Source organism: Amborella trichopoda, chromosome 12 (assembly GCF_054954075.1).
Source record: "Amborella trichopoda isolate Santa Cruz 75 chromosome 12, AtrichopodaSantaCruz75HAP2 v2.0, whole genome shotgun sequence".
In the NCBI taxonomy this organism is placed as follows: domain Eukaryota; kingdom Viridiplantae; phylum Streptophyta; class Magnoliopsida; order Amborellales; family Amborellaceae; genus Amborella; species Amborella trichopoda.
In genome coordinates this window covers 34,582,165-34,594,780 of record NC_142347.1, presented here as the reverse complement: position 1 = coordinate 34,594,780, position 12,616 = coordinate 34,582,165, and the positions used below count along the sequence as shown (strand labels likewise).

The 12,616-nt window shown below is 44.4% G+C and overlaps 1 protein-coding gene across 2 annotated transcripts in view; it reads right to left on the bottom strand.

Moving 5' to 3' along the window:
• Positions 1-3,172: 3,172 nt before the first annotated feature.
• The window catches only part of LOC18430894 (glycosyl hydrolase family protein 43), a 35,377-nt gene continuing 25,933 nt past the window's right edge, over positions 3,173-12,616 (bottom strand). For both annotated transcript variants that reach the window (XM_006841036.4, XM_011623827.3), the window contains exon 3: positions 3,173-4,143. In XM_006841036.4, the coding sequence (XP_006841099.1) occupies positions 3,274-4,143 (870 nt within the window). In that variant the 3' untranslated portion in view covers positions 3,173-3,273. The remainder of the gene's footprint in view (positions 4,144-12,616) is intronic.

Sequence of the window (12,616 nt, the reverse complement as noted above, 5' to 3'; positions counted from 1 at the left end):
AATATAAGCCCTTTCCTTCAAGAGGGAAGCATTACAAAATATCGTATTAAAATAAGAAAAAAGTTTATATAAGGTTGCAACCTTAAAATGTAGAATCACATATGCACATCAAAAATCCATCGGAAAAGGTTAGATTTAATGTTTTTCAACCCTCTAACTGATCATCTTGACATCGCGATGTATGAATATTAAAAAAAAAAAAAGATTTGGAGTTCTAAAAAATAGTGCATCTTGCAACACATGATCTAGACCATCCGTTTTCAAGATTTTCATATGTTAATAGATCTACTTGATTTTAACTATTTTTAGAGTTTAAAATTTTATAATTAGATATGAAAATAGATTTTGAAATAATCCTAAGAAATTTTTACACCAAAATTACATGTCACGATAAAATTTGAAGGTGCGTTGTTTAAGGTTGCAACCTTATAGAAACCACACCCTTAGAATAAAGTATGGCGTTGCATATGTTCGAGACGGGAGGAACACTTTAGATTCCACTCCAGAATTTGGTGATCATGAAAAGTTATGTGTTGCTCTACGAATTACCCATTTCATCGTAACTATTGGACACGATTATCAACTGCTAACTAGAGATGCTCAATGCTTATAATTAGATCGTCCACAAGCATTGAAAAGGATATGGAGGCAAGACTAGAGGAAAAGGGCAGTAAAGAGCATAATAGAAAGTGGTAGTTTCCTCTCAGCAAATAGGTTCTGGCTTAGAATGGCCTAGAGCTTGGCAGTAGTATTGCGTAGCTCCGTGATGAGGTCTCTGACTCTATTTTTTTTAAAAGGTAAGGGCCCAAATCCCCCCTGACTTACCATTTTTAAAAGAATGGGTTGGAATTGTGGTGGTAGCAGCACTTGTGCCCTAGCTATGATCTAGGCTTCCATTCACACCTAAATCATTCAAAAACCACTAACAATTTCAAAAAACCGATAGGGGGCTCGTTATCCGGACTGAATTATCCAAAAAGAAAAAAAAGATCCGACTATCTTGTACTCTTGGTGAATTCATCTGTAACCAATTAAACACGGTTTTTCACTCTTCCCTTATATATGACAACAAATATAATTAACAAGATGTCCATGGGTGCCTTAGAACTTTTTGACCCAGAAATAATTAAAGCTTTGTACATGGATATCCCTAGTAAGAGTATTGTTTGAAGTTATCTTGAGTTGTTTTACGCATTTATTCTCATATTCGACTTAAGATCACTCCAAACACCAATAGGCATATTCACTAAGCCCAATGGGAAAGGCAAATCCACTTTGTGCAGAACTCCATTAATATTGCGTTGCTCTTAGGGACTTGGGAGTTGTACATTTGCCCAGTTTACAGTAAATCCAAGTGTTGAATATTCAAACTCAAGGTTTAAAAAATTAGATCGATGGGTTGGATCGCCCATCAAGAAAACCGGTTTGGTTCATCCAATCAGCGGTTAAGTTCGGTAATCAGGCCGAGTGAGTCGACCAATAAAACATTTTAAAAAATAGAGAGCAAGAAAGATTGAACAAAATAAAAAAATAAAAGATGAGGTGGTTTTGGTCAGTTCCTAGAGGGAACCGGCCGGTTCTCAAAATTTTGGTTGAACAAGGCTAGATCCTCTGTTTCTCAATCCAACTTTGAAGGTTATGATCCGGATTGCTGGTGTTTTACGCTATTCAAATCATTTGAGTGCGGCCCTTCTCATTTATGCTGGCTGCTCTAGAACACATTCTCATTTATGTTGCCGTTAAGCATTATAGTATTCAGGTCATTGAATCTGCCACCATGCGTCGCCATTGGCCCCTTGCACATAAAAGGGGTATGACCCGATGCTGGTCTCGCCTATAGAAGATCCCGAGAGGGTTGAGATAAATAGTTCTACCTTTTGGCTTTTTATGCACAAAATGGTCGCTCTCAAGACATGAACCCGCGCTCTTGAGCTGGCTACCCAAGCCTTTTATCGTCACACCATAATTCCATTCATACAAGCGTTCTTATTAAGTGCCCAACTGCTTCCCATTATCCATTTGAATCATAATTCCATTCATGAATGAAATTCTTATTAAGTGCCCGTCTGGTTGGGGTGTCAACATGCTCGTTTCAGTCTTGAGCAGATTTTAGGGTCAACAGAAACCATCCAAACATTTTGATTTTATGCCACCAAAAATCAAAAGAATCCACAAATCTGAATGATTCAACCACCACCCTGTAAATCCCGGCAAGATCATTTCACAACTCTGAATGTATCTATCAACCACCTCTCTCTAAATCCTACTCGTAAGATCATTTCACAACTCTGAATGTATCTATCGACCACCTCTCTCTAAATCCAACTCGTAAGATCATTTCACATAAGGCTGCAAATGCATCGGGCCAGCCCTCGCCCTAGCCCTGCCCTGGTCCCTTCCCTATAGGGCTCCCTAACCCAGGCCGGCCCTGGGCTTGGTCAGGCCAGGTCTAATAGAACAAATAAAAGAAAAATGAAAAAATTAAAGACAAAAAGGTAGGGCCGAGCTGGCCCTGGCCTAGCCCTCAAGCCACATTTTGTGGCTAAGGCCCTAGTTAATCAGGGCCAGGCTGGGCTGCTGGGCACATTGCCAGCCCTACATAGAAAGTGGGATATGGTATCGCTACATGTGCACGAAACTTCAGTTATCCATCAATCAATCATGGGTACAGAGGTGATATGTTGAGATGGTCAGCCAGATCCATAGACAACACTTGGTAACAACCATTTGATCAATAAGTGATACAGACATCATAGGGCAAATAACCAGAAAAAGCATGTCCACACTTTCACATGTTTTAAGTTAACCACAAGTAGAGGCAAACCCCAATGTTGAGGAGCTGAGGGGTGGGTGTCACAGACGATGCTAATGACTCACCTATAAAAACTTCTTAGTACAGGGGGAAATGCCAGTCTAATTTTGAGGGAAGTGGTGGGTGTCATAGACGTTGCATAACGACTCACATATCAAATTTTCGTAGCAGAGGGGGAAATGCCACCAAATATAACTCAAGAAACCCACATCAGAGAGAGGAATGAGGTTGGGCGAGGAAAGCCTATATCGACTTTACAACAACACATGAGGAAGGGAATGGCTACTGATACAACAATGAGAGAGAGAGAGAGAGAGAATGTGTGTGAGAGAGAGAGAGAGAGAGAGAGAGAGAAAGGGATCGATAAACCCAATATTACATAATCAACATAAACAATGAACAAAACATGAGATCACCCCCACCTAAAATCCATATATAATACACAAAAATCATGTTACAAATCACCCTAATCTGTAGTTAGGCCTAGGTATCTGCCAACCTTGAGGAAGCCTCCACCTCCTGTGCCAATATATGGACACCCTCGACCACAAAGGGAATCCAAAACTATACTCTAATGGCTCATCAGCTGCTCCCCCAACGGTCAATGGGAGCCAAACATACCTCGAATCCCTCAAATCAGCGGGGTTCCATCTATCGGCCATAAAAAGAAAATATTCAGGCAAACCAGGCAATTGAACTACAAATGTGCTTTGAGAGAAGAAGGTGGTTGCTCGAAAAATCCCATTTCCCCCTATGCATGGGTTCCCTAATGTTTCCCATGGCCCCATGATCGACTCAGCTGCATGGGCCATGGCCTCATTTGGAGCCCAACCCGTGCACCCTGATGTTATCATATAATATGTACCCATATGCTTAAATAGAGCTGGTGCCTCTCTCTTTTGACCAACTAGTACCGTTCTCATCTCTCTGGTCACATCTAAATAGTCATCGGTTAAAGGACCAATGTGTAATTCACTGTTGTCTTCTGATGAGTAGATGATGTACGCTTTGTTATTATCATCCTTGAATATTGTCATGTCTCGACTATCAAAGCCATGGGGTCTCTTACTGTGAAGATATTTGAAGGGCCCTATTGGGGAGGAGCTTATGGCTACACCAACTGAGGCCTTCGTGTAGTTTACATCGTCAATGTGCATCCACATGACATATTGGTTGGTGAGGTCATTGTATATGACTTTGGGCCTCTCCAGCACGTTACTTTCATGGAGGTCGTGGGTGAGATTGTACTTCTCTCCTCGCAGAACAACCCCTATATTTTTCCATGTCCACAGATCCTTGGAGGAATAGCAGCTAACCCCGATTATGTCGACCTGGATGTGAACATCACTCAAATTTTAGCACATGCAGGCGAGAGAGAGAGAGAGAGAGAGAGAGAGAGAGTATGCTTATACATCAGTAAGGGAGTATGATGATTGATCTATAATCTACATGCTATTATGATTCAGAAATGAAACTGGAGCTATTTTTTATTGATAAACAGTGACAATGGTTCAAAAAATCTTGAAAGCAACTGTGATGTGTTAAAAAAAGAAAAATAATCTCAGTCTATCCAAAAGAATTTTGAACTTGTCTCAATCAGAATTACTGTTCTGGGAATGAAAATAACCGGATATATACACTTTTATATCTTACTAGTGTCTAGTATTCTTGACATGTATATGAGTGAAGAATGGACTGTTAACTAGTTAATTATATAGAAAGAACAAGCCAAAGGATGAGGTTTGACCCAAAGTTCTTCAACATCTACTTTATACACTAGAAAAAACTGCCAAGTAAACCAATGGATGTTATGAAAAAGTAATCAAAACAGTTCACTTGTATACAAAATATAACAAAACCAAAACCAATCAGTCTCCCCTGTTTAAAGAAAACCATTATGTAGAACCAATAAGCATGCCTTAACTTGATAATTATTTCTGCACACCTTTCGACAGAAAAGAAAGGGCGATAGTATGCCCATCACAAGTCTCTGGGTTAACGAGGCTGAGAGACTCCTAGTGTTCTCTCTACACATTTTTTCCTTGAACTTTTAAGGGCATTTTGGTATTTCTAGCCTGGAGACCCAATTATGAATGACTCACTTTCAAAGCAATCTTCTACAGAGACAAGTGAGCAAGTCCATTTAATCACTATTGGTTAATGATATCCATGTCATCATTCCACTGACTCACTGCCATTAAACCCCATTCGAAACCAAATGCCTTCTTAACCATGAGTTATATTAATATGCTAATATCAGTGTATCATGAGCCATATCAATATTCATAAGACTCAGAGCATCTTTCACAAAAGTTCTCTTGTCCAAGTTCCCAGATATAGTAGCTATGAAGGAAAACAAGATATATGTTCAGTTTGTTGTTAGATGTATTTTTAACATGCATTTAGGTGAATATAGGTCAGTAACCTTGTACATAAATGGTTGCAAGCAAATCTCTTTATTACCTTTAAGCAGATGCCATGCCATGAGTGGGTGATTCAAGAGAAATGTCCGTTAATTTGTCTCGCTCAATCTAACAATTCATTAAAGAGATCAACTAAGGATTAGGGTTAGGGTTTGGTCCGTCTAGGGTTTTAAATTGCTTTCACAAGCCAACCCTTTAGGGGTCAAACTTAAGAGTATTTATCAGCAAAATGAGTCCAAAAAATAGAAGGCAGTGACGTGAGCCAATCTGGAGGCAACAGCTGGCAGCCGCATATCCTGTGCAACATTTTCAGCTAACTTGCTCTGAATGATGCAAGTTTTCTTAGGATTATGATTTTGAGGATGTTCACTTGCTATTTCTGATCAAAATCACTCTGTTTGATGGTTTCCTTAATATCTCCTTTCTTTTTTACCGTAAAACCTGCCTTTTCAAAGTTTAGATTTCCTAAGCCTGAAATTCTATTGAAATACGGGTAATTCTTGGGATATTGTGGCTGGATTATGGGTCTGAATTACTATGGCTTGTAGTGGTCTCTAATTCATTGAGCTAGTGTGGTCCCCAGGGGTTTAAATAAACTTTTCTAACTATGGCTTAGGAGTCATCTTCTCATCGAAGTTGATTCCAGCACCATAGGTCGATTGCTGTGATTTTGGAAGAAGACATGTATTGACTGGAAATTGCAGGTCAACTTGATTTTCTCATTCTCAACATCTTCAAAGGAACGACACAAGGAACGACACAAGGGGACTGCTTGGAACTTCTTCTATTTTTCTAGAGGCATCTTATGTGTCACATTGCCATGCTCAAGTTATTCAAGAATTAAGTTGATTGGTCATCATCATCATCCTCCAAACCTTTTCCCAACTATTTGGGGTTGGCTAGAAAAAAAGTCTATTGGTATGACATATACTGTTCTAAAATAGGCGGTGCTTATAGCAATATCCAAACACAATGATGGGCACTTCCAACCTCAATAACAAACAGCATATCTTGTTCGGCACTTCCCATGGAAAATAACCTTTGCGTTAAGCAAGTTTTCAATTGATCAAGCTCTAGTTAAGGGAATTGCGAACATAGCTTGTACATATACAGCATGGCAATGCTTTCAATCACTGCAATTTACAATGTCTTACATGTCTAGGCCTCCATTTTTCACTGACATGCTCTTCCAAGCCTATAGAAAGTGCTAGGATCTGATGATTTGAAGAGACTCATCTTGAAGAAGAAGATCAATTCTGGTTCATATCATTGACCAGCAACCACTACTAGGGGGATGCACAACCGGAACCTTTAATGGCCTTAATTTGTGAGTTTGTATGCATGGACTACCTCAAGGAAACTTTACGTATCTATTAACTTCAGCATATCCTTACAAGCATTATCTTCATCAAATGTAGCAAGCATGTCCTCTACGTCAAATTTTAGTCAAACTGAAATTTTTTAATTCAAAATGGTTTGTTAAACCTTTAGACAACCATACAAAAATGCCAAATGTATAATAATAGGGATAAAAAAAATGGAGCGGATTCAACAAATCTATAAAAAGTATCAATACTCTAAATACTGATCTCACCTCCGCCATGGCTGGTGACACGGGGCCAATTCTTTTACTTAGCACCGTGCAACCTTAACGCTTAGCGAAACTGCTAAGGGGTTTAAGTTCAGCCTCACGACACATCGAGTAATGGAACTTTGCACACACACACCCGCACCAACACAAGGCTAAATGAATTCAACGGCCGTGGCCCATTTTATTAAGTTGTACACTAACAATGTATACTGCCACGGATGCCCCCTCAAGGGTCAGGGCGAAGGGCTTATATAGCCCCTTCTTACAACTCTTTTGCACATTTCAAATTTGCACACGTGATGGCTAGCCACAGCCCAAGGCCTGGTCACGAGCAGCTGGCAGGCAGCCAGGCTGCCCACGTCCTGAGCGGTTATGCATGAGGCTACAACCCACAGGCCACATCCTGAGGTGAGGCCTCTTAATGCACCAGCACACCTCTGCACCGTAACTGCCGCCTTCAATTTCGTGGCCCATGTCCCGGCTGTTATGCCCATGTCTTGGCCGTTACACCCACGTACCCACCTCTTGGTTCATTTGAATTTTGAACCTAGCGTCTACCCAGCCCACAGGTGCCTATAAAACCCACGGTCAGCCCACAGTTAGTTTTTGTCATGCTGTGGTGCACAGGCTCATGCACCTGTGCACCATGTTGATGCACATAGGCCTTGCCCACTGCTAGCCACCAGTTGACCCAAGGCTTCCACCATCCCCTCAATAAGAGGTGTAGGTCTAAACCACTTCAAATCTAAGAGTGCTTGTACCAGGCGTCCAAGTGGCACAACGGCAGGCTATGCACGGATGAGGCTTGATTGTGCACCAGGCTGGTTCATGAGGCTTGCTGAGCCATGCCTATGGCAGGCTGGAGGGCCAGGTGAGGCCTCAGGCAGGTTGGGCAGTGCATCAAGGGACGTTTGTGAGCCAATATGGCCCAACACTCATCGGGCCATTATGGCCTCCACCTTATGTTCGAACTAAGTCCTCACATTTGGTGGAGCTCAAACAGCTTGGACCCTACTTGGGTCTTCATCCTTGTGGTATGGCTTCAGGAAGCCTATGTGGAACACCGGATGAACCTTAATCCGGTCAGGAAGTGCTAGTCTGTAGGCCAGCTTCCCTATCCGATAGGTCACTTCGAATTGTCCACTGTACCGCTGGATCAAGCCACGATGTGCCACCTAAACACTAATCTTCTTTCAGATCTAAGAAGTGAGTTTTAGCATCACCCAGTCCTCAACCTGGAACTTAAGGGGCCGCTGTCTTGCATATGTGTACTTATTCATGTGCTTGACTGCCCGATCAAGGCACTCACGAGCTTCTTCCAACTGCTCGACCCTTGCCTTAGCCAATCTCAGTGTTGCAGGGCATCGGGACTGGCCTTGCCGCAGGGCCACATCAAGGGGTGACAGGGACTGTCGGCCTGTGGCTAACTCGAAAGCATTCTTCCCTATAGAAGAGTTCTGATGCAGGTTACAACAAAATTGAGCCACGTCAAGTAGGCTGACTGAGTTGTTCTGGTTGGCCGTCACATAGCGGCGAAGGTACTCTTCCAAGATTACATTCACCCTCTCAGTTTGACCATCTGTCTGAGGGTGGTTGCTAGTGGAAAAGTTTAGCTTAGTCCCCATTAACTCGAACAACTGTTGCCAAAAACTTAATGTGAAGTGAGCATTGTGGTCGCTTACGATGTCCTCGGAAACACCACCATTTCACCACATGGGTGAAGAACAACTGTGTTGCGGTCTCTGCACTGCATAGTTCAGGGGCCGCGATGAAGGTGGCATAGTTTGAAAAACGATCCACCACAACCATGATTTGACTCATCCCCTGCACCTTGGGCAAGCCACTTATGAAGTCCGTGGACAGGCTTGCTCATGGACCTTCAGGGATGGGGAGAGGCTCGAGTAGACCAGCTGGCCTCTGTTGGTCAGTCTTATCTTGCTGTCATACCAGGCAAGTCTTCACATAATGCTCGACCTCTTGTCCATGTTGGGCCAATAAAAGCCATGGGTCAATAGGGCCAAGGTTCTCTCTTGGCCTGGGTGGCCAGCTGCTTGTGCATCATGGCATTCCCTCAGCAACTCCTTCCTGAGGCAATAGGCACATAGATGTGCCTGCCTTTGGAATAAAGGACACCTCCGGTGCGTCCCTCCTGCACTTGTTGCACCAACTTTTGGATCACTGGCTCCCTCTCGACCTCCTCACGAATGCGACCCAAGAGGTCCCCCTCTACTCAAGTAATGTCTGCAACCACCACCAGATGCTCTGTCTTCCAACTGAGTGCATCGGCCACTACATTGACCTTCCCTGGTTTACACTTTAGGGTGAAGTTGAACTTCACCAGGAATTCTTGCCACCGAGCCAGCTTAGGGGTCAGTTTCCTTTGAGTGGTAAAGTAGCTTGTGGCCACATTATCTATGCACACCATGAACTTACTTCCCAACAGGTAGTGCCGCCACACCTTGAGGCAGTGCACCACCACAATCATTTCCTTCTCATGGACTGAGTACCGCTACTCAGCTTCATTTAACTTCTAACTCTCGAAGGCCACCAGGTGGCCATCTTGCAGCACCCCACCAATTGCATAGTTTGATGCATCGGTCTGCACTTCAAAGGGCTAGTCAAAGTCGGGAAGGCGCAATATTTGATTGCTGGTTATTGCCCTTTTCAACTTTTGAAAGGACTACTCACAGTCCGTTGTTCATTCCCACTTGACACCCTTCATAAGAACGTTAGTCAGGGATATGACCTTTTTCGAAAACCCTTCGATGAAGCGTAGCTCGTGGATATCCTTAGGCTGCGGCCAGTCTAAGATGGCCCACCCCTTTTGATCATCCATCTGAATTTGCCCCCTACCCACCTTATGCCCGAGGAAAATGATCTCCTCCTGTGAAAAGATACATTTTTCGAGTTTTACATACAATTGGTTTGCCCTCAACCTTTCCAGCACCATCCTTAGATGCTTAACATGGTCATCCAAGGTCTGGCTGTACACGACAATGTCGTCTAAATATACCATGACAAACATGTCAATGTACTCACTCAATACATCATTCATTAAATGACAAAATGTTGCCGGGGCATTGGTTAGCCCAAACGGCATTACAACAAATTCAAAGGATGCATAATGGGTTACACGCACCGTCGTCTCTTCATCCCCTTCCGCCATGCGCACTTGCCAGTAGCCTGAATGAAGGTCAACTTTGTAGAAGACCCTAGCCTTGGCCAAGCGGTCAAACAAATCGCCGATCAGGGGTAGTGGGTATTGATTCTTGATGGTCAGCTTGTTGAAAGCACGATAATCGACGCACATCCGCAACGACCCATCATGCTTCTTTTGGAAGAGGATTGGGGGGCACCGAATAACGATTTGGATGGCTGGATCATGTTAGCATCCAGCAGCTCATTCAGCAACTTGCGAAGCTCAGCTAGCTCCGTTGGGGCCATGCAATATGGGGCACAAGATAGGGGTCGAGCTCCTACCTTGAGCTCGATCCTATGATCCACAACTCTACGTAAAGGAAGGGACTTCAGGAGCTCTAGGGGCATCACATCAACAAAACCTTTCAAAAGTTCCTCAACAACAAGGGACACTGATGCATATTCTTTAGCCTCATTGAGCACAAGGGTGGCCAGATAAGTAGTCTGGCCATGCTGTAGCCTTGTTTTGACTTGAAGGGCAGACAGCGCCTTCCCTTTGCCCTTGCGCTCAACTGGAACCATGCACGGGTACAATTTTATAGAGGGTCACCACACCAAGGTGTGGCACCACAACTGCCTTAGCTGTGGCCAGGAACTCCAACCCAAAGATGACCTCAAAGTCATCCAGGGGTACCACAACAAGGGTGATCCGCCCATTCCATGCCCCCACCTTTAGTGGGACATCCCGAGCTGTCCCCACAATTACCCGTGGCGCAGCATTTACTGTTTTCATCTTACTGTCATTCATGGACAACTTGAGGCCTAGCTGTGCTGTCATGCAGGCAGGCACAAAGTTATGAGTGGACCCAGAGTCCACTTATAGCCCTCACGTCTTTTCCGTTTAGGGTGACCTTGACAAGGATCAGGCCACCGCTCACAAGAGATTTTTGTGCCACCTTTTGGATCATGTGAAGCTGAAGAGAAGGTTGTGCTCTCACGACCGTCTCCTCATCTTCTTCCATTATCTTCACCATGCTCAAGACTGCTTTTGAGGGCAGTTCATGGCCCGATGTGGACCTTTGCAGATGAAGCACCCAGAGAAGTCCCTCTTAGCACCTGTTTTGCTAGAAGACTTCCCCTTGGGTCGCCCACCTGCCTGTCTGCCCCTTTGCTGCTTAGGGTTTCCATTACCCCTCTTTTCCTTTTCTTTTTCCTTTACCTTGTCGGCAACCCTCCGACGAGGCATTGAATTTACAGTCCACCACGGACTCTGAAGCAGTCACAGCTGCAGGGAGATCCTTTACTTCCTGCCTCCTCAAGTCGGCCTGGTCCTAAGGCTGCAGCCCAGCCATGAAGTTCAAGAGCTTGTCTTCATCAAACATGTTTTTAATGTTAAGCATCAAGCTCGAGAATTGCTTGACATACTCACGCACTGTGGCAGTGTGCTTGAGCTTACAGAGGGCTTCTTTAGCCATCTAGGTTACGTTCCCTGGTAGGAACTACTCCTTGAGCTCCTCTAGAGGTCCTCACATCCAACCATAGGAAGCCCCGACCCATCGATTATGCGAATCCTCGACCAGAGTTTGCCATCTCAGATGAGGTACATCGAGTCACTGTTGCCGATCCTCCTCACGGGCACAGGCAACAGTTATGTATTGCTCCATATCCGACAAGAAGGTTTCCAGCTCCTTCACAACTCTAGCCCTGCCAAAAGGCTTAAGCTCAGGTACCTTTACACTGGTCTGCTCAAGCACGCCTGAAGAGTTGCTTAAAGCCCTCTTGACTAGGCTAAGCTCGTCATTCAGTGTCTTAAGGTTTTCCTTGAAGACATCAATCCAGGAAGCAACGTCAGCCTCAAGGTCCCCCAACCGGGTTCCCAAGTGGCCAGCGTGCTCCTCCTGTGCAGCCATCAATTCATCATGTTTGGTGCTTAGGGTCTAGGCTCTCTCCTCCAACATAGCCAATCAACCAACAAAGTCGTTTAGTCGCTCCTCGACAAGACTAACACGATCGCTCACAGTTGGGGCCATTGCTTCGAGCTAGTTGTGGAACCTAGGCTCTAATACCAACTGTCATGAGGACAATTCTTTTAATTAGCACCGTGCAGCCTTGACACGTAGCCACGCTGCTAAGGGTTAAGTTCAGCATCACCACACACCAAGTAACGGGACTTTGCACACTCACACCCACACCAACACAAGGCTAAATGAGTTCAAGGGCCGTGGCCTGTTGTATTAAGTTGTACGCTTACAATATATGCTGCCTGTTGTATTAAGTTGTACACTTACAATGTATGCTGCCACAGATACCCCCTCGAGGAGCTGGGCGAGGAGTTTATATAGCCCCTCTTTACAACTGTTTTGCACATTTCAATTTGTACACGTGGTGGCTAGCCACAGCCAAAGGCCTAGTCTTGGGCAGCCAGGCTGCCAACGTCCTGAGCGGTTATGCATGAGGCCACCACCCTCAAGCCACGTCCTGAGGTGAAGCCTCTTAATGCGTCAACACGCCTCTACACCATCACTGCCGCCTTCAATTCCATGGCCCACGTCCCAACAGTTACACCCACATCTTGGCTCTACACCATAACTGCTGCCTTCAATTCCATGGCCCACATCCCAACTGTTACACCCACGTCTTGGCCGTTACATC